This window comes from Nymphalis io, chromosome 22 (genome assembly GCF_905147045.1).
Source record: "Nymphalis io chromosome 22, ilAglIoxx1.1, whole genome shotgun sequence".
Lineage (NCBI taxonomy): Eukaryota > Metazoa > Arthropoda > Insecta > Lepidoptera > Nymphalidae > Nymphalis > Nymphalis io.
This window is the reverse complement of record NC_065909.1, coordinates 3414932-3437340: the sequence shown is the minus strand read 5'-3', so window position 1 is coordinate 3437340 and position 22409 is coordinate 3414932. Positions and strand designations below refer to the sequence as shown.

The window sequence follows — 22409 nt, the reverse complement described above, 5'->3', positions numbered from 1 at the left end:
TTCATTTTATTTCTCTTCAATTTGATTTCTAGTATTTTCTTTCAACCTAGTTTGGACAAGGAACCAATGTTATAACTTGAGAGGGCAATTTTGTGATTAAAATTAAAAAAAGATTAGTTTTTAAAATATTTATTTCACATTGCACAATCTATTCATTAAAAACTTTGAAATACTTGAGTATTAAATACAACGAATAAATAAATCAACGACAAACATAAGATCTCTTTCTCAAAAACCTACTTTCATTCGTAAAGTTATTTAATATATCATTTTTCAACATTGCAATACTATTCTTGCATATTATATAAAAAATAACAATGTCTTTTAAATAGTAATTTCAAAACATTTTTTATCAAATAAATTTTTCATAATGTTTTATTACAATAGGTATTAAAATGTATATAATATTAAATATTTTTAAAAAACTGGAAACATTTTAATAATAAAAAAGAGATTTTGAAGTGTTACAAGCACTAAAATAATCAAAGTAACTTACTAAGCAAAGTTCTCCTTCAAGAAGTTAATAAGGCCGTTAGTGGAACCATCATGAGAGGTGACAGGCTTCGAGTCCTGAAGCTCAGGCTCTATGGCCTTAGCAAGTTGTTTCCCGAGCTCCACTCCCCACTGGTCGAAGGAGTTGATGTCCCATATCACTCCCTGGGTGAATATCTTATGCTCGTACATAGCTGGAGATGAAGTATCAAATTTTAGGCTGATAGTATTGTACATATTAAAATGACATGTAATAATCAGACAGTACCTACCTACCAATATATCCAAACGTAAATTATATTAATAGTTTTTTTTTAAATATATAGTTGCAAAATATAGATATAAAAATTGTCTATCGCAATAGACTAAAACTTAAGACATTAGTGTAAGCGTCTCCACCAATATTTTTATTAATATGTCAAATTAATGATGACTTTCTAATAAATTGAAGACACAAAAAATGCCCATTAATTCAATGTCTTTATATGACTATATAAAATAGTTATTACACTTTTATTTCTGTCTCACCAATAAGTGCTCCGAGAGTGAAGGGTGTTACTTTTTTCACAACAATGGAGTTAGTCGGTCGATTGCCTTTGAACACCTTGTGTGGAAGGATCTTTGAAATCGCTTCGGGTGCCATACCGGACTTTTCTAATTCCGCTTTAGCCTGAAACATTTTAAAAGATAATTAAATATTTGACGAAACTATTTAGCAATCCAATAAAAAAAAAGAAAGAAAGGAACTACTTTGTCCTTGAGTTCAAGGACGTGACTATTGGTCGAAACCTAAAATAATCTATGGATTCGTTGGATCTATGGATGCATTATGGATTCGTGAAAAATTGAATTTTGTTGTGTATGTCGGCGAAGTTGTTATCAGAACTTTTGAATAAAATTCAAGTGAATATAAGTAGTTAAGACGAATAATTTATCATAAATAATGATATATTAATAAAGAACAAACCTATTAGTAAATTGAATGAAATATGTGTCTTACTGTCATTGGAATATACTTAGGTAACACAAACTTCAGCCAATTCATGTATTTCCTAAGTAATCAGATTTCATAAATCACGTCTAACTTACTTCCTCCGAAGTCTTCCCCTTCATGAGCGCCTCAGTCTGAGCCAGGAAGTTGGCGAGCAGGATCTTGTGATGTATACCACCTGAGATCGGGTTATGTGTCTGCGCAGGCGCAATGAAGTCACAGGGGATCAATCTGCGTATTGTATCATTGCTTATGTAACAAAAGAATCTTACTATCGAATATTAGATATATTTGCGAAATGTGCTTTTTTTTGTAAATCTTTTTTCTCGCAGTAATTGAGCATTCGACTTTTACATAAACATAATTTATGGGCCGAAAAGCGACATTTTATTAAGAAAAATGCACAGTTTCGCTACTGTGTGTGTATGTGTGTGTGTCGTGACTAAAAATGAATAAGACATATTCATCGTCATATATTACAGTGCTTATAAGTAAAGAGTAATTTCGTCTAATCACCAACGAGTAGGCTTAATATACTCCGCTAATCTAATTTTATTATTAAGTAAAAATAGGCCAAACATTATCACATACCATTATAAAATAAAAATAAATAAATATTAGCTTTAGATAAGGAATTTCATGATCATTTCTTGTTCAATTTCCTTATCATATACCATTGTCTCACTTGGTCCTTCGAACCGGATTAACATAAATAAGATTTTCCATCCTGGTATATAGTTAGATTTACAATTTCATTTAATATATTTCATAACAATATATATATAATTAAATCTATATATAACAATATATTTATTGATTTAATTGTGATATAAAAAAAAACGTTGTCTTAACAAAGTGTCTCTCACCTGGTCCCCTGATGTATGAGCTGGTAGAAGGCGTGCTGCCCGTTGGTCCCGGGCTCACCCCACACGATTGGTCCGGTATTGTACTGAACCTGGTCACCGCCACGCGTCACGTATTTACCGTTACTCTCCATGTCGCCTTGTTGGAAGTACGCTGCAAATCTGTTACATAAAAAAATTATTTGTTTGCGTTAGCAAACTTACGCTCACAGTTAGCATAAGGCGCAGAATTAAAAATATTTACATAGTATAAAGTTGATTAAAAGTGGTATCATTTTAAATACTGATATATACAACAATTAAAAGTCAAGTTTATAGAGATCCAAGGCAAGGCTAGGCACTTTTACATTTTTTTTTCACACTGTAAAATTATATTATTTATGTAAAATATATTATTGTTGGATGAGGCCCTCACGGTGGCCCCTAGGTGTGTGTGGCCTCCTAAGATTGAATGGCTCTATTCTAACTAACGTAATTCACTCGCATTTTCATGTTACAACGACGCATTTATTAAATTAGGAATGATTAACCTAATTATGTGGCCATTTCGACTCATTTTTTTTTCTGTCTTTACTCCTGTTGTAGTTTGAATATATTATAGGTTAGATAATTAACTTATATTACCTGTGTAAATACTGGTCGTAAGGTAGTAGAGCGTGCGTCTCAGCTCCGTAGAAGTTGCTGTACCATACGCCCAACAGCGCCAGGATCACGGGGGCCTGAAATTACGGTTCTAGATGAGAATAGTCTACAGTATTGGTAATAAAAATAATGTCCTTCGGGCCGAGCTCGACCACGGTGGCCAATCTCAAGAGATATTAGCGCAGGACATATTATAGTGCACAAGCACACTCTATTCCTTAGCTTTTTTTTTCTCGCAGTGGAAACCTTTAGAAAGGTACCCGGGTCCTATGGGGGTGAAACCGGGTTATGTGGGATTCTTACCCACTAAAACCACTGCGATGGCCATCCTCAGCACGGATCGGAGAGGCTGCGGGATCGTGTTGATATAACGCATCCGCGGCCTCTCCCGTGCTTTGCTCCACTTGTGGCTCGGCGGAGCTCTCATCAGGGGGCGAATTTCGCCCCCCCGCACTCCTCGCTAGTGCATACGGCAGCGCGAGGCCATCACGGCTGCCGTCCTCCACAGGGCCGTCTGAAATAGGACACATGAGGCCCCCACCTCACGCATCCACGGCCCCAGGGTTACGCCCTATCTTTTAAGCCCCGGGCGTCTGGGCTATGGGAGGGCCGAGACGACGCCGTCGTCGTCTTCGCCGAGCAGGATCGCCCCTTGCCCGTTCCCGCTCCGCCGTCTCCTTCTGAACCATGACGGTCTCACAGAAGGAGGCTACGGCCCTCCACGCCGATTCCCTGCGAAGCATCGCCGACACGATTGCTCGCAGGGACAGGTCTTGTCCGACTTCACGGACCAGGATCTCCCTCTCCGCACTCCACGCGGGGCACACTTCCAACGTATACTGAGCGGTGTCCCGGTAATCTATTCCTTAGCTGACCTAACTCTCATAATCCGATGTGACGGCAATCCGTCACGATCAGAAATAATTCAGGCGCAGAACCCAAAGGCTTTGCGTGCTTTCCGGGAGTGTACACGCTTCCAACTTCCATATTGGTATTGGTAATGTTAAGTGATTAGAGTATTGATAAAAAATGATTAAATATTTACTGGTGGTAAAGCTTTGGGTATGTCCGTCTGGGTAGGTTTTTTTTTATAGTACAGGTAGGCGGACGAGCATATGGGCCACCTGATGGTAATTGGTCACCAACGCCCATAGTCATTGGCATTGTAAGAAATGTTAACCATCGCTTTCATCGCCAATGCGCCACAAACCTTGGGAACCAAGATGTTATTTCCATTATGCCTGTAATTACATTGGCTCACTCACCTTTTAAAGCGGAACACAACAATATTATGCTGTTTTGCGGTTGAATATCTGATGAGTGGGTGGTACCTACTCAGACGAGCTTGGACAATGCCCTACCACTTAGTAAAATTAAGGTCTATTTTATGATGTTAGTATTTTGTTAATTGTAAGGGCAGCGTTTTGTAGTGGTGACCTACAAATTTCTCATAACTAATGTGTGATATGATGTCACTCCACTTCTTGTTTGCTCTGCTTGGATTTCATTATATTTAATAACTAATATTCTGCGTGTTAGAGGGAGAGGGGCAGGCTTTGGGTAAAAAAACGTATCCTATGTCCTTGGGGCTCAAACTTGGTTCATACCAAATTTTATCAAAATGATGTGCTTAATTTGTTTTTATAATTCATCTCGTGCTTAACGGTGAAGGAAAAAATCGTGAGGAAACCCGCATGTGTCTAATTTAACTGAAATTCTGCCACACGTGTATTCCATCAACCCGCATTGGAGCAGCGTGGAACAAGCTCCAAACCTTATCCTCAAAAACGGAGAGAAGGCCTCAGCCCAGCAGTGGAATATTCAGACTGTTACTTGATAGATACATAAATAAAATGTGATATATAGACTTCACTTACGTTTTTCTCCAGGGGAGCGGTCGTGAAGTGGTTATCCATAAAGTTGGCTCCATCCAAAAGCTTTTCGAAGTTGTCGAAACCGACATGGAGAGATATGGACAGACCAATTGCGGACCAAAGCGAGTATCTAAAATCAAAATAATAAAAAAAAGTTTATTTCGAGATTATAATGTTACGTACAAAGCGTCATTCGAGCGACGTAAAATTCGCAGGTTTGATTCTGACTCCATTTATCATCCCCACTCCAAACACAAGCTGTGCGCTTAATTAGTTTGGGATTGTTTTAATAAATCGTTATATATAACACAAATTATTATTCCAAGCGATTGATATCAGTGGACTTTGTAATAGTGGATACTTTGAAATTTAAATATAACCCAAACAATTGCCCAGCAGGAGGACATTGGGCAACCTTGGGATGATGTTATATCCTTCGTGCCTATAGCTACATAACACTAAGTAGAATACTAGATAGAATAGATGATGAGTGGGTGGTACCCAGACGGGTCCACAAAGTCCTACCAAAGTATTACTAATGTGTCGATGTGTCTTACCTGCCTCCAACCCAATCCCAGAAACCGAACATGTTCTTGGGGTCGATACCGAACGCTGACACTTTCTCTCCATTGGTTGATAACGCCACGAAGTGTTTTGATACTGCAGATGGCTGTTAAAGAAATAAATAAAAATATACAATTAGTTTATAGCCAACTCCAATCACAGGAGTAAAGACAAATAAACAACTTTTGACTTGACAATTTTGACAACTTGAATCGATGCGATATCATCGGTCGAGATCTTGAATAATCTATGGTATTTATTATGGGTGAGTGATGAAGTGAGTTCTTACAGAATAGCACTGCAGAGATCAGATGAAACAAATTATTAAAATTTTAAATGTGATTTAATAACTTACATCTTTAGCGACACCGAGGAACCAATTCTTGGCTGTGGTCGCGTTGGTAATAGTCTCCTGTGTTGTGAACGTTTTTGAAGCGATGATGAAGAGCGCTGTTTCTGGGTTCAGCCGCTTGAGCACCTCAGCGATGTGGGTCCCATCGATGTTGGATACGAAGTGAACCTGGACAACAATCTCATTTTCATATTCCCAATGCTGGATTCTATTCACAAATTATTTTACACCAAACAGCGATTTGTGTTTGGATGCTCTGGTGTGGATGTGTTATTACAAAGTCAAAACGTTATATGTTAATTGGGCTTCAAACGGCCATAGGAATCAAGGCTCAATTGATTAAATTATTATACTTAATTAAATCCATAAGCAATATTAAAAGACTATTTATTTATGTGGATATCCAACAGCTGTACATAATATACATCCAAAGCGCGCTTTAAATTTACTTCAACTTAATATTTACGACCATTTATAGGAGAACACACCATTCCCAACCACAATTACAATGATCAGATTTAAAAAAGCATAAAAGTAATTTATCAAGTAACTGAACATGTAGTATATTTTATATATAAAGTTATTTTAATACGAGAACAAATTTATGAAAAAGTTACAAATTAAAACAAAAAAATAACGATTTTACTATTCTACAAGATTACATTGGTCCCATACATAATTCGTCCATTCAATACGGTAAGGAAATTCCTTTAATACCCAGACGCTGATAGGCGTTTCCCAGAAAGAAAACTAAGTACATCTGAAAATAGTATACCAAGAAACGGCTTAAGCTAACAGCCTTATAAACGTTGCTTAGCGAGTGATTAGTAAACAATATATGTGTTTCTTCTTTCGAATGTCAAATCAATAAAGACAGAAAGAGAGAAATCTATGTTTAATTAAACAGCCGTCAAGCAAAGTTTTTAAGGGAATAAGTGGTTTATATTACATATTTGTCTACATTTTATTGTTGTAGCTTTTAATTTGAGTAACAAGAAAAATATGATTGACGCCATTTGGAGTCCGCATTTGAATATGAAAAAATAGTACGTCAATCGACGTCCGCCGCATTTAATGGAAAATAATACAGTATCACTGTTTGTGGGTACTATATTGGGTTGGTATTTTACTGTAGTTTCTTACCTTAAGATGATTAGCGTACGGTTTCAACGCCTCTGTGACCATAAGTGGGCCGAGATCAGAACCACCGATGCCAATGTTAATCACATCTGTGATTGCTTTACCCGTGTACCTATAAAAAATATGAAATATGAAACTACGAAGATATTCAGTGGCTATGTCCCCATTAATGAAATTCTGTAACTAACATAGTTATCAACAAAAAAATATAAAATATTGTGTAATTGCTGGCGACTTTCTGAAGAATTGCAAATGAACAAAATCATGCGGAAAGCTGTCATTGAAAATGAATATCTGCCACGTGATTATATAATATTATTTAATAGAGCAATATAAATAATGGAGCTTATTTTTGAGCCTTTACCTAAAGACGAATATTTACATCAATATTAAACAGCAATAATTCATATATTCTTTTTATCATATTTTATCTTATATATATTTATTTTGAATAATTTAAGGCTTTACTTATTTAGAAAGAGAGAAATCATTTTTTAAGGAAACAGCCATTAAGCAAAGTTTAAAATTAAAGTCTATTATTTATTTAAAAAACGAAGCAGAATTTGTTAACAAAATTAACAATTATTATCATTAACAATACCACAACGCATATGTGCTTGAACTAGATTAATATATATGTTTATTTCAGAAATTAGGTATATCCCCTACAATTTTCCTGAATTTATCGCCGAAAAAGATCATTTTGATTTCACTAATGATTCTTTCTAGACGCCTAAAGACGTCATATAAAATAATTATCTATCGTGTATAGGTATTGTCCCTTAAAGTGTTCATGACTTGAATTGACGACTTTCAATTAAACCGCCCATACCCACTTTGTACACTTTCCTTTTTTTTTAACGCTGAAAAAACGCATTAAGTGTTTCCGCCCCACAGTGGGGGGCTGTGGGGGGCTATGTGAGGCTCGCTGGTGTCCAAGGCGTTTTTTTTTTAAATGTATAGGCTAGCGCTTGACTGTTATCACCTGATGGAAAGTGAGATACAAGTCTAAGATGGAGCGCGCTTGCCTAGAAGATACCTATTCACTCTAGACTTGAAAGTACAAATATTGTAGGTGGTGGGGAAAACGTAGAACCAGACCTTGGCGTTGCGTATCAGAAACGAGGAAGAAAATCGTTTCGTACGTGTCTTGAATACGTCAACTACGTACGGGTGCAGATCTTTTCGATGCCTCGCAGTTCTGTGGTAAAAAGGTGACGGGGGAACCAAATTAAATAGTTCCTGAGCACACTCTCCGAAATATATCTTGTGTGACGACGAGTGCGCCCCGAACATCGGTATACCCACTAAAAACCAACGGTAACCATTCCGTCTTAACGAGGAGTGCCCATTCCGTCTTAACGAGGAGTGCCCATTCCGTCTTAACGAGGAGTGCCACGGAATCACATGCGCATTCTACTGTGACTATACCCCCTTGCCTACCACAACCAACAGTATATAAAACTCACCCCTTCCAGTTGCCGCTGATAACTTGCTCCGAAAACTCCTTCATGTGAGCCAGTACAGCATTCACGTCTGGAGTGACATCCTTTCCATTGACTAAAATAGGTTTATTCTGTCTGTTACGTAACGCAACATGTAACACTGCTCGGTCTTCAGTAAAGTTGATCTTTTGACCTGGTAACAATCAAATTACTTATAGTAAAATTTTTATTATTATTATAAACTAATAAAAAAAAAACAAAATATTCATTAATTCAATAATAAGAATCATTTCATGCCTTTTTTTAAAGTATAATAATCTCAGGTTTTCTGTTTTAATTTTCTAATATACAATGTATGATAAAGATTGGTAAAAATTAAGAAAAATATCAACAAACGCATCTCATTTGTTTACAATCAAAAAAAGTTTAGGTTTAAGTTTACTTTTTAAGTATATGTGTACCTCAAATTTTCAATAATGTTTTTTTTAATTTTCACTTACTGGATGAACAGTCTAGTCTTTATTATATTTAGTTTTTTTTTTCTCTCTTTTCTGGTGTGTATCTATGATATTTGTGCGTAAAATATTCTGCCAAATATTTTGTTTTTGTAAAAATAAAATATGACAAAACTGACAGTTAATTAAAAAAAAAGTGTATACATGCATTTAGTAATCACCTGAAAACATAGCATCCCTGGCTTGTTCTACACCACGACTCTTGGCAAGCTGGAATAATAAGCCGAGAGTAGTAGCATCCACCCTGTTCTTAGAGTAGTCCAGCAGGATATCACCATCGTTGGGAGTTGGAATACGTAGACTAAAACAATCATTATAAACTTCGTTATTGATAATTAAAAATATTATGTAGCTTTCATGCTTTAATTAATATAAGTTTATACCTCTCTATTTTTTATCTGTAATCATTTTATGAAGACAAAAATTTTAAATTGCATCTTGCAATCACAAGAAAATATGAGGCAATAGTTTTCTTAATGAAACTTAATTTTTTTTTTGTTTAAGTACCGTTACTAAATCATTAATTAATTTATACTACAAACCTAACAAAAAAGTTATTTGAAAACTTTTTTTTCTTAAATAGTATGACATTGATACGTTACCGTTGACCTTTAAATGTAAATTCCGAATGCGAACGTAACAATAATGTATAAGTAAATACATTTAACATAAAATAATTTTAATAAAACGATTTCATATTCTTTTTTTTTAAATATTCGTACGTACCTGAACTTATTAAAGCGATCTGGGTCTTGTTGAAATAATTGTTGGATGTTAATTTTTTCGGAATTAGCATTATAGAATTCTTGTAGTTTCGTAAAAGCTGGATCTTGTTTCAAATTTACTTTAGGTTCCATTTTTAAATAAGTAAGTTTCCGAGATCTTGGTGTAATATGCCGACACTGCCGTATCAACAAGGTTGATAACGAATGTCCAACTGACATTTCAATGACATGTGAAGGTTATTGGCGTTTTAATTTTCCATTCACTCAAAATAGTATAATATAAATTATCCTTTACAAGTAAACAATAACGATTTTTATATCAAAGAAAATATTAAAAAAATATTAACACGAGGAACGTTTTGTTTTTGTTATATAATTACCTATACTTTTAAATATTAAATCTCTATAGTAATCATTTTTACATTCGCCCCCAATCATGCATATGCATTGTTGGGGAGAGATTTGGGAAAATGTTATGATATTAATAATGTACGATTATGAAAACAATACTTAATTATCAATCACGATTACAGTATAACGAAAGTAATCAATAAATTAAAGGGTTATTTGAAGTCAGTAAATTTTTTTACAGATTTTTTAAAATACTGTTATAAAAACACTAATATTTTCATATTTATAGCTTAAAATATTGTATTTACAAATTATTGGTAGAAAATGAAACTCCATTATTGTTTAACATACTCTTTTATTTTAAAATATAAATATAATCTTATATATTGAAAAGTTACTACTAAGATTTTAAATATGAGAAGTTTACATTACAAAATAGAAGCATTTTAGATAATTATTAACTAACGAGCACTACACAGGCAACTTCCACGTTATATACGTGTTATTGGGAGTAAGACCAGATAAATTTATTTAAAAAAATATTCCTCAATCACATAACATTTTTCATTTTGAATGAATGAAGTGTTATAACACTTGACGTTAATCTTATTTTTGAAATGGTAACATTTTAAGATCCAATTTGAGAGTCCTACATTAGAATGTTGCCAATTTTCTTAAATACTTAAAGACTTAAATACTTTTAAAGTACTTTACAATAGTTACCATGGCAATAATAATAGAACAAAGTATCTTTTTATGTAAATTATATGGAAATAATTTGTATGTTATTTTGTTAATAAACACAAAAACTAAAACGATCGTCCCAACTAACGGTCGGTAGTTAAAGTGGTATGACATAAACAACTTCTATACCATGATTTAATTAAAATCTGTCTAGACTTTTGAGCATGACGTAGGGACAGTCATTCAAACCAACTGTCACATTAATATATTAATCACACACAACAAAAAAGAATTTAAAAAAAAATATTTTTATATTAGTCAAAATATCATATTATTAATAATTCTGAAGTATCAATGATCTCTGCCATATAACAGAAGCCAATTATGTTTTTTCGATAACTGTTAAATTATTTCTGATAATTTTAAAATTTATACATTTTCACAGCCTTTTCATTATCTTACATCCACACAGACGAAAATGTGAAAATTGCCCATTAATCTAATTTAATTGTCAAAATATTGATGGATTAATAACATAATAACAAGTTTTATTTAATTAATAAAGACTGCGAGACTTACATTTGAGGTATATGCATATTGAAGATATTTAAAAAAAAACAAACTATATAAGATGTTTTGTATATGAGTATTAATAATGGGATCTGACAAATAGTAGTGACATCTAGTGACCTCAAAAGATATTGATTTCAGATTAATATTAATGATTTGAAGAGTTGAAAAATTTAATTTACACATAGTTTTTATATAATCTTCAATTAATATGCAATTATAATTATATAATACGGTATATAACAAAATTTTCGAAATATATTATACTAAAGTAACAACTAAGTGTTTCTACACAAGCAATATTTGTTAATTACAAGTTAATATACGTCGTCGAAAACATAAAGAAATAAAATTTGCTGACATTTATTGCTTAAAATGTTGCCAATTAAAAAAAAAAACTAATCACTTATCATCATATTCTATTTCATATTTATATAATTTAAAGTTACATTATACATATTCAGATTACTCAGTAATATCAGATTTAATTTTACTAATTGTAATATTTGATTATCTGACTACAGCTCAATTTTTCATGTGACATTTGGTTTGGTTAAAACTACCTCAATTTATGTTTACAGTAAACAAGTAAATATACATATTGACAAAAAACATGACAACAGTTGTGAATATAATACTTTAAAAAAGGATTGTAACACGATTAATCCAATATATTTTTTATTTTGACAATGTCATCTCACTCAATCACATCTTTTTTAATATTATTCCAAATAGCTTATATTTCGAACTTTCCTTAAAGTAAGAACCCGGTTCACATCCGTTCAATATAATTCCAAAGTCAAAAACTTACGTCGTTACAACTCAAAAAAAAACCAACTATACAATAACGCACGCATTAATTCTTAGACTACGTTCTGAATATTCTGATAAATATGTCATTTAAAAACGCCGTAAGATTTTACATGTATTTTAAACTTATTTTTTCATGAAAAATATGATATAATTGATTTGCTCGAGTTGTATGAAAAAGAAAACTTACATGGCTACAAAAAATGGAAGCCACATAAGCTTAGACTGACTTACACTTAACTATTTATTTAGTCTATGACATTATGAAACTCCGTTAAGTGCTTTTCTAACTAATTTAATATAATAATAACAAAATGTACTTATATAATAATAGTAATAAAAATGTATAATTTTGCTATTTAAAGTTATGATATTCTTGTTTATAATTTTCTTATATATATTATAAGACAACATTGTTTTACATGTTAGCACCAAATCCACTACTTGTACTTAATATCAATAATCGACTTTAAATAAAACTCAAACAAAGAAACGTCAAAATTATCTTTTTTTTTTTTAATCAGATTAATGAACTAAGATCTAGGTTATTCAATTATTAGTTATTATTTTTTGAAGATTCAATTATATCAAATAAAACTAATCTATTTAAACACCATTTTAATTTTAAAATAATCAAAATGTATATATTTTTAATGTTAATTTTTTTATTAGTAAACAGTATAAGACAAAAAAAAAAGAATTTTTAAACATAATAAGATTATAATATTATATAAAGTTGGAAATTTGAGATGGGTTTATAAGGTAACATTGAAGCTTGCCAATAGCTTCCAATCAATAAAAAAAAAACGGTTGACAACTCCATGAACTGTTTTGTCTCTGCCTACTTATGTATAGATAATATTTGTATTATATCAATTTTCAAGCAACAAGCTCCATCTCAAATTCCCATTTCCATGTATGTTAATATAAATTTCAATTGTAATCATAATATACAAGTCGATAAACATTTTAATGCAATATTGATTTTTATAATTGAAAACGTTTATTTATTTAAAATATCTTGTTATTGTAAATCAAGCCTTAAACGTAGGTTATAGAAGCGTAATTCCTTTAAATTGCAAATAAATATGCAAGATATGTTATTTTGAGATTTTAAAGTTCATTTACCAATTCATGGCCCTGAAGTATTAAATGCTTACACTTGTTACCTGACTGACATATTTGTCTAATAAAAACAGCTGACACATGTAGAACACTTTGATGATTAATAAAATTTGCTATTGAATGTTGATAAGAGATATCCGAATTTTATACAAGGCGAGCCTCGTTGTAATACGTAGAAAATATACTACAAGAAATGATGAAATAAACAACTTGAAATTAATGAAAATATGTGCGCTGAAAGAAAGCTCTAAGGAATAAGAATTACTTTATTTTTAGCTTTTTTGAAATTTTATTGTATGTCTGTTATGCATAATACAGTGTTAAAACAATGAAACTTCCTTTCTATTGTTAAATTGTTAATAATTATTTGTATTCAATTAGTTCCTATTAAGGCCACCAGACGCCATCTCCATATGTCAAATCCTAATAACAAGTAATTTCTTCGCAAAGTGCCAAAAACAAACATTACAAATGAGTAAAGAGTATTTTGCTGTATACTGACAATAACAATAAAATAATCGACGTTGGTTATTTGTTCATAATGTAATTCGATGCCGTGGTTAAACTGAACTTTATTGTAATAAGCATAAGGTCCACTTTCCACATAGAGATTAATCTTAATAAAACTAAGGCGTTTTTTCTTCGCAACTAATGGCAAAAAATAAACTTATTACAAGGTCATATAAATGGGATTAGATACAAAACGTTAGCGCAGAGTAAGAGTCTTAGTTGTTAGCGAATGAATGAATGAATTATAACAGCAATAAACGAATGAATTGTACATTATAAGACAATATTAATAACATAGTTGCTATGCAACAATATTAACAGACAATAACCGAATGACGCTACTGCAATATGGGGCTTATTTATTAGTTAATAAAGGCGATATTTCGTCAAGTATAACAAACGAGAGTGAGACTATAATGAACACTATTAGAGGGTACAAAGATCGCTACGCAGAGTCGACTAGCGTTATCTAAGTGATTTTACAGCATACAAAGCGTTACTAGAGGGTGATGAAGATCCGCTTCCGGTGCAGCGCGACGGCGACGGCGAGCCATATGAGCATGGCGGCGGCGTGCGTGGCGAGCAGCTGCGCGTGCGACGGCGCCGCCACGCGCACGTACAGCGGGAAGTGGCGCTTCAGCAGCTCGCTGCCCACGTAGAGAAACAGCGCGTTTTGTCCTGACCACGACAAATATGGTATAGTACTTGTATACATTAAAATTGAATAGTGACTTCTCATTCTAACTACGTACCTGCATAGTACAGTGGTCTTCCTCCCCATTTAGTCTTCAAATCCACAAGGAAGTAAAGCACGGCTTGGATGAAGAACGCCATCGATGCTGTCACTAGGCAGTAGGAGACGGACCACAGGTTCTTGTTGATGGGTATGACGCCGCCGTTCTTGGAGAACATGCAGAGAGCTCCACCAGACACGCCGAACACCACAGACCAGAACACCCAGCGCATAATACGAGCTCTGGGGAAAAAAACCATCCAAGGTATGTATAGGCCTCTTCGTACTTGTTTTAATTTGATTTTCAGTACATACCTGGCATGATTGTAAGCCAGCATGATCCGAGTCGTATGAGCTCCAGCCTGCACTACCAGTATACCGGAAAAGATACCTAAGATGCCTTCAGGGTCGTGAGGTACCACGGTCCGGTAGATCTTCGAGTATGTACCACGGCTAAGAAGATGAGATGGACCGAGGATTATTCTGCAACAAATAAATAAAATATATATGCAAATGAATAATAATGTCCTCCAGACCGATTTCGGCCACGGTGGCCAATCTCAGGAGATATTAGCCAACTACGCAGCAAATATTATAGTGCACAAGTGTGTGCGCAAACAAAGGTGCACTCTCTATGCCTTAACTCTCATAATCTGATGGGACGGCAATCCGACACGACCAGAAAGGGTTCAGGCGCAGGACCAAAGGCTTTACGTGTTTTCCGAGACACTCCCGAGTGTACACACTTCCAACATCCAGACTCTGGGCTGCTACTGAGAATTTTCTTAAAGAAAAACCCAATAACTTTTTAATGGCCCGACCTGGGAATTGAACCCAGGACCTCCGGGTCTGTGGCTTTACATCAAGCCACTAGACCAACGAGGCAGTCATATGCAAATTAAAAATAGTAAATGCATACAAAGATATTTCCATATTAATAAATTAAAATGCATTAACAATTTTTTTAATATATACGAAGTATTATTTAATAAATAGAATTCAATAAAGACATTAATTTAATTACACTATCTATGCAATTTATTTGTCAGAAAATAGAAACTACTAAGTTTCTCGACGATTCACTGTAGAATCTACGTTCTTTCAATGTGATAGCTTCACATTCAATTTATTTAATTTTATGTACTATTCATTATTTATTTTGATTATTACATGAAAACTATATATTTACCTGTCAATATATCCAGCTATGCCAGCAGTACAGTTCTGCAATGAGAAATCTCCCAAAGCTGTACGATGGAGTCCACCGGGACCAGAGTAACCCTTGGGACAGCCCGGTGCAGCCACGGATAATGTTATGCACACCTGAAAATTTATAAGAATCATAAAGAGTTTTTTCATATTATATAGATGCAAAATTACTGTTACGATTACTAAGACAGGAATTTGACTTTTTAATATTTAATTGTTACAGCTAGAAATTGGGTAATTAAAGATTGTTTTAAATAAATTTAACAGAAATATCTCTCTCTCTCTCTCTATCGCTATATATCTCTCTCTATTTCTATAATCTGTCTCTCTCTATAGTAAATAAAGAAATAATCAAAAAAAATCTAAAATCAACGAGTTTAATTGAAGCCCTATTTTTATTTCAGTATTGAGGTTGTGCACTGTTCTGCACAATAATAAGCAATAATATATATATAGAATAGGAAGGTGGACGAGCATATGCGCCACCTGATGGTAAGTGGTCTCCAACGCCTATAGACATTGGCATTGTAAGAAATGTTAAACATCGCTTACATCACCAATGCGCCACCAACCTTGGGAACTAAGATGTTATGTCCCTTGTGCCTGTAATTACACTGGTTCACTCACCCTTCAAACCGGAACATAACAATACCAAGTACTGCTGTTTTGCGGTAGACTATCTGATGAGTGGTACCTACCCAGACGAGCTTGCACAAAGCTCTACCACCAGTAAAACTTACTTACTTATATTTAATATAAGGGATAGATATATTATATATATAAGACGGGTATCCGAGGTGAGAGATTTGGGGATATACCTCGACAGAAACTCACATTTAATGCACATATCAACCATGCTGTTGCAAAGGCTTATCGGGTGCTTGGATTTGTACTCAGGATTGGCAAAGACTTCAGAGGCTTGGAAACTTTAATTATTTTATATAATGCATATGTTCGCTAAATTCTCGAGTATGGGTCCGTGATCTGGAATCCTCAATATAATATCTACACTGACAAGTTAGAGAAAGTTAAAAAAAAATTTGTTAAACACCTTGAGTTTAAAGTACAACAAAGTGCTTCCTATTCTTGTTCCTATAATTTATCACATTTGGCCGACAGACGCATATTGAGAGATCAGGTTTTCTTATTTAAAGTTATAAGGAATCTAGTTGACTCCCCTTACCTTTTATACAACATAAATTTTAAATGTCCCAGACTAAGTTCTCGCCACCAGTGTCTATTTGATGTACCTACTACAAGAACCAAATTCACACAAAACAGTTTTATATTCCGATCTTGTAGGAACTATAACAAATACTTTTCTAGTGTTGACTTATTTGTAACCTCACTAAATTATTTTAAAAAATTATTTAGATAATCGTAATTAGAGTTACTTTTAAAGAGGATGTAATTTGATGTATTTTTATTAATTTATTATTGTTAACATTATTTTATTTTAATTAAATTCTTTTCTCTTCAGATTTTATATTAGGTTAGATTAGTTAATTAATATATTTAATTAAATTCATATCATTGTATTCAAATTGCTCTAATTCTGTATTATTTGTAAGTGGAAACTTAATTGGTATCTGTATTATCTTTTTCAATCATATATTTGTGTATTATGTTACTGTTTGTTTCCCAAATAAAATAAAAATTAAAAAATTAAATATGTTACCTGTACAGCGACGATGAGTATAGTCGCTAGCCACTGCTGCCAGCCTGCGGCGATGTCGCGGAAAAGTGAACGACCTAAGAAAAATACGAAATATTAGTTATATTAATTTAAAATTTGAGTTTATATTTGCGATAAAGTCATATGTTTTGTTGTAGTTAAGCCTGTCTAATTAAAAAAAAAGAATTCAATATTATTTCCCAGGGACCAGGGGACATTTCAAAAAGTCGAGATGGCCCAGTGGTAAGAACGCGTGAATCTTAACCGATGAACGTGGGTTCAAAGCCGGGCAAGCACCTCTGAATTTAAATTTGCTTAATTTCTGTTTATTATTCATCTCGTGCTTTTCGGTGAAGGAAAACATCGTGAGGAAACCTGCATGTGTCTAATTTCATCGAAATTCTGCCACATGTGTATTCCACCAACCCGCCCGGGAGCAGCGTGGTGGAATAAGCTCCAAACCTTTTCCTCAAAAAGGGAGTGGAGGCCTTAGCCCAGCAGTGGGACATTTACAGGCTGTTACTGTAGGGGACATTTAATTTATTTTAATATAAAATAATGTAAAATCAAAGAACCAAAATAGCTACTTCAAATATAACTTGAATAGCTCTAGTTAGCCAGATAAGGAAAACAGTATAAGGAATCCTGCAAGTCACTGTTCTGTTGAAATTCTGATACATGGACACCCTACCGACAGTTGTACGGCAAAGAGCTTCCCTCATATGCTTAATAATAATAACATTCCAGTAACATTTAATTTGTATTTTATCAAACTAGCTTCCAACCCCTTTGAGGGGGAGGAGGCAAGTGTATGTCTTTTTATTTAATATTGACAATGTGTATGCTACATGCATACAACAAACAAACGAATAGGCAATCTGACTTTGGCGTGTATAATATGAGTTAGGAGTGACCAGGCGTGATGTTCTGGCTGGTCCTCATGAAGGCGCACTCGAGCGCGCCTACGACGAGGTACATGGCGGCGAGGCGCTGCAGCACGCCCGGCAGCCGCACGCCCCCCCACGACACGCCCACCGAGCTCAGGCATATGCCCGTCAGCGACAGCAGCAGCGACCGCCGCGCCACCTGCGGGACGTAGCACATGCCTTCTAAGTTTAATCTAGCCAGACTGATATTACGGTCATCAAAGCTCAAACTTAAGACTCTTGTAGGCATCTCTTCTTGCAAGAATGATGGCGTTAATTTATTACGTGGATGGCAATCCCATTACAGCAAGAGTGAATCCGACTTGCCGGATGGGTGGTCGGTAATCAGTGCCGTTATTAGCCTTAGCCTGACCAACATATGAGTGCAGGTTTTATACCATCTTTTTTAACTAATTATGTTACGATCAATTAATTACATCACCAGCTAAAACCACTAAGAGGTTGTGTACCACGTGCATGTAATGTCACTGGATTTTGAACTTAATCGTTATTACATTTAGAACTCAAATCTAAATGGGTAATGAACATTGAAACCGACTAAAAAATAAAATGGAGGAAAAAAACGAATACCTGTCCAAAAGCTGTCATTCTCGGCATCGAAGTCCTAAGTCTAGCATTGAGAGACAGTACCAGGGCTTCACCCATCGCGAACGCGAACCACGGGAACACAACATCGGCTACCGTCAGACCGTTCCATGTTGAATGGGAGAATACACTGTAGCCACCACCACCGGCGTTGACGAAGATCTGCAAGCAATTAGTGAAGTTAAACTAACTATTTACGTCACCAACTTTGTCCTTTTCCTCAAAGAGGAGGCTTTAGCCCAGCGATGGGACATTAAAAGGCTGTTACTAGTAAGTAACAGCCTTTTAATGTCCCATCTAGGGACTGGGTAATAATGGGTAACTAGTAAGTTATCATCGCCATTTCTTCAAATTTACCGCCTTTTTATGTATTAAATAACGTCACAGATAATATATTTTAACGGCGCATTTCAGTTGAAGTACGTACATATATATAGAGAATATATTAAATATACATAGTGACTGCATGTATAGTTAAATTCTATAGAATTTAGGGATACATTTTATTAGACAAGTCGTTTTGGACTAATAAAGGTACATCATCGCCATACAATTACATACATACCATTAGTGCAATAGAGAATCCTCTGAAGATATCGAGTGACCGCAAACGGGAGCGGGTCGGTGACCGAGGCACGCTCGCTTCGGTCGTCAGCACGCGAGTCTCCGATCCCAACTCGTTGTCTTCTCTAGAAGATATCGTGGACAGTAGATATTTTGCACATTTATCGTTCATTCTATAAATCATGTTTCAATTTCGGGAAGTTTGTCCTTGGAAATGAAGTGACATTATTGGACGAAATTTAAAATAATCTATGGTTTACATTATGGATTCGTAAAAACGGCGTTTTGAATATCGGCGAAGTTGTTATCGAAACTATAGGTAAAATTAAAGTGAATATAATTGATTGTCTAGTAACAGCCTGTCAATGTCCCACTGCTGGGCTAAGGCCTCCTCTCCCTTTTTGAGGAGAAGGTTTGGAGATTATTCCACCACGCTGCTCCAATGCGGGTTGGTGGAATGCACATGTGACAGAATTTCGATGAAATTAGACACATGCAGGTTTCCTCACGATGTTTTCCTTCACCGAAAAGCACGACACGAATTATAAACAGATATTAAGCACATGAAAATTCAGAGGTGACTTGAGTGGAATAGTATTGTATTATAAATAAACATATATTAATAATTAACTGTATACACTACTCCAATCGATGAAGGAGTAAAGATAAATAGATATTTACTCCTTCAACATTATAATTAGCTTATAGCTCCGCTGTATTACGAACTACAAACAGTTCTCGATGAATATTTATTATTTATAATACAACACAATTCCACTTAACTACTCATATCCAGTTAATTTTACTTCCAAATTTAAATTTGTTCACCAATCCATAATGAATATCATAGACAAACAAGATCTCTATTCTCGACCACTGTCATGTCAACTCAAGGTCAAAGTTGTTCATTTATCTTCACCCCTCTTGTCATTGGAACAATTATATAATATGGTGTTTTCCTTAATCTTAAAACATGAAATATATTCAAATAAAAATATAATAAAATTTTAACACGCAATCTTTGGTTGAAATTTGCTCATGTCAGATCTTTCTAGAACAAACGATGATTGATAAAAGAAAATTATATTTTTAACTTTTAAACAGTAGGTAATCTTACCTTGCAAAGTATCTGCTATATAGCCTTCCAGCTACAATACGCTTGCCGATACCCTTGACAATATACCAAAGTGTCGCCATAGACAGCAGCACCACCACCGCGGTCAGTATCGGTAGGTAGGCCGCGTCGGGCTCCGCTGTCATACGCGGTAGGCATTCGTCTTTCGTTACCTCGGTCACGTTGATACTGTACTGCCCGTACTCCCCGAATTCATATGTTCCTAAGACAAAAATAAATAAATTGTAACTATTTTTACCATTGAGAAGTATTTCATAAATACTTGCACATGATAAAAGCAATAAAAAAAAATTGCATTATAATTATCGTATAATCATATTCCAAGAATACATTTAAAGCCACCATGTAACCAGAACCGGCAAGAGATCAAATTTCACTATCTGTAAATTTTTTTACCTAAAATTGCTCCAAGATTATATTTTTAAAAACTGCCTAATTGAGTAATAATAATCATTTTGAAAAAAAAGAAAAATATTTATTAGGACATGTGTATCAGTCCAGCTCATGTCAGATAACAGTCATTATTCTTATGCTTTATATCAATCAATGCATGAAATCTAAATTGGAACATTTATGGTACACAATTACACTGATTTAGTGAATCAGTTTAATTGTATCAAAGAACTATAATTGGTAGGGTAACTTACCCAGATTTATCATTGGAAGAGACCTGAGTAAGTTAGTGTACCAATAATAAAATTTATGTATCAACTTTGGGATTTTAATTGTGAAATTAAGTTGAATTTGCATATCTTTAACATTAGTCCGTGTAATTTGCTTATGCTTAATTTTGTTCTGCTCTAGTAACACTCAGCATCAGATAATTTAAAAAACAGTACTTTATACACCATTACTTTAATATAAAAAAAGACCTAACTACTGCCGTTACCGTAAATATATCCATTTCACAAAAATATAAAAATTCTCTGACGTTCTTGCCATAAGGTTTGCTGGCTAAATAGTAATCAAAGTCAACTAGGTGATTGGGGCACAATAGCGAAGGGGAAAAATATGGGCATCATGAGAGCATTTGTGGAGTATTAAGATAACAGTATCTTTAGGTGAAGGCGATCACTTTGATATTTAAATATAAGATAATATTGTTTACAACAATTATTAACTGCTGCTTTAACTTAACACATCGCTATGGAACTTGTTATGTACTAAAAATAGAGGGGTGGATTATCCCTCTTCTATATGTATATGTGTAACATAATTTTATGAATGGTCCACAATTTTTTTTTTTTTTTTATAGAATAGGAAGGTGGACGAGCATATGGGCCACCTGGTGGTAAGTGGTCACCAAACACCCTTAGACATTGGCATTGTAAGAAATGTCAACCATCGCTTATAGCCAATGCGCCACCAACCTTGGGAACTAAGATTTTATGTCCCTTGTGCCTGTAATTACACTGGCTCACTCACCCTTCAAACCGGAACACAACAATATCAAGTATTGCTGTTTTGCGGTAGAATATCTGATGAGTGGGTGGTACCTACCCAGACGAGCTTGCACAAAGCCCTACCACCAGTACAATAAATAAATATACCTAATAGTCTATATCAGGCTTTTAGTAATTTACAAATGGAATGGTTATAACCATTCATTCATTCAGTAAATGTAGTTTGACCTATTTACATTTTAATGAATTGGTTTTGAACTAGTCATATTATAAAGAAGAATTTATTAATGCAAATACATATTTACATTACTCGGGTTTTATGATCATAATTTTTTTGTCTGATGTTTAAACAGAGTTGTATGTAGCATAGCAAGCTTAGTGAGATCACATTATATCCGTCTAGTATGGATGTTTGCAAGGGGCTTCGCCCGCGTTGTAGAGGAAATGTCCTTTGGATAGGATTTGGGAAAAATCCATTAGGCGCATAGTTTAGATCTCGTAATTA

At 34.3% G+C, this 22409-nt stretch overlaps 2 protein-coding genes across 3 annotated transcripts in view; both read right to left on the bottom strand.

Moving 5' to 3' along the window:
* Positions 1 to 22409, bottom strand: part of LOC126777054 (heparan-alpha-glucosaminide N-acetyltransferase-like) — a 102400-nt gene that overhangs the window by 78857 nt on the left and 1134 nt on the right. The window contains exons 2-10 of one of the 2 annotated variants that reach the window (XR_007670006.1): positions 20484 to 20703; positions 19368 to 19491; positions 18788 to 18964; positions 18185 to 18356; positions 17274 to 17347; positions 15576 to 15709; positions 14702 to 14869; positions 14406 to 14629; positions 11101 to 14331 (exon numbers count right to left, since the gene is read on the bottom strand). Coding sequence is in view for 1 of the 2 variants with exons in the window: in XM_050499910.1 (XP_050355867.1) it covers positions 14153 to 14331; positions 14406 to 14629; positions 14702 to 14869; positions 15576 to 15709; positions 17274 to 17347; positions 18185 to 18356; positions 18788 to 18964; positions 19368 to 19491; positions 20484 to 20703 (1472 nt within the window). In the remaining variant the exon portion in view is untranslated. Of the gene's footprint in view, positions 1 to 10299; positions 14332 to 14405; positions 14630 to 14701; positions 14870 to 15575; positions 15710 to 17273; positions 17348 to 18184; positions 18357 to 18787; positions 18965 to 19367; positions 19492 to 20483; positions 20704 to 22409 lie in introns of those variants that run through there. The other variant, XM_050499910.1, reaches the window with a different exon arrangement.
* On the bottom strand, positions 137 to 9822 carry LOC126777052 (glucose-6-phosphate isomerase). Its single transcript, XM_050499906.1, has 12 exons — positions 9605 to 9822; positions 9040 to 9179; positions 8388 to 8556; positions 6922 to 7030; positions 5782 to 5946; positions 5420 to 5532; positions 4866 to 4992; positions 2971 to 3065; positions 2350 to 2508; positions 1582 to 1714; positions 1021 to 1162; positions 137 to 686 (listed from the first exon to the last, which is right to left on the bottom strand). The coding sequence occupies exons 1-12, from the start codon at positions 9820 to 9822 to the stop codon at positions 496 to 498; spliced, it is 1761 nt and encodes a 586-aa protein (XP_050355863.1). The 3' UTR covers positions 137 to 495.

Coding starts and splice junctions, on each gene's coding strand:
- LOC126777052 (XM_050499906.1), bottom strand. CDS start 9,822: ATGTCAGTTGGACATTCGTTATCAACCTTGTTGATACGGCAGTGTCGG. Junction 3,066..4,865: donor CCGCTCCCCTGGAGAAAAAC/GTAAGTGAAGTC, acceptor CCGTAATTTCAG/GCCCCCGTGATCCTGGCGCT. Junction 687..1,020: donor CACTCTCGGAGCACTTATTG/GTGAGACAGAAA, acceptor CTTCATCTCCAG/CTATGTACGAGCATAAGATA.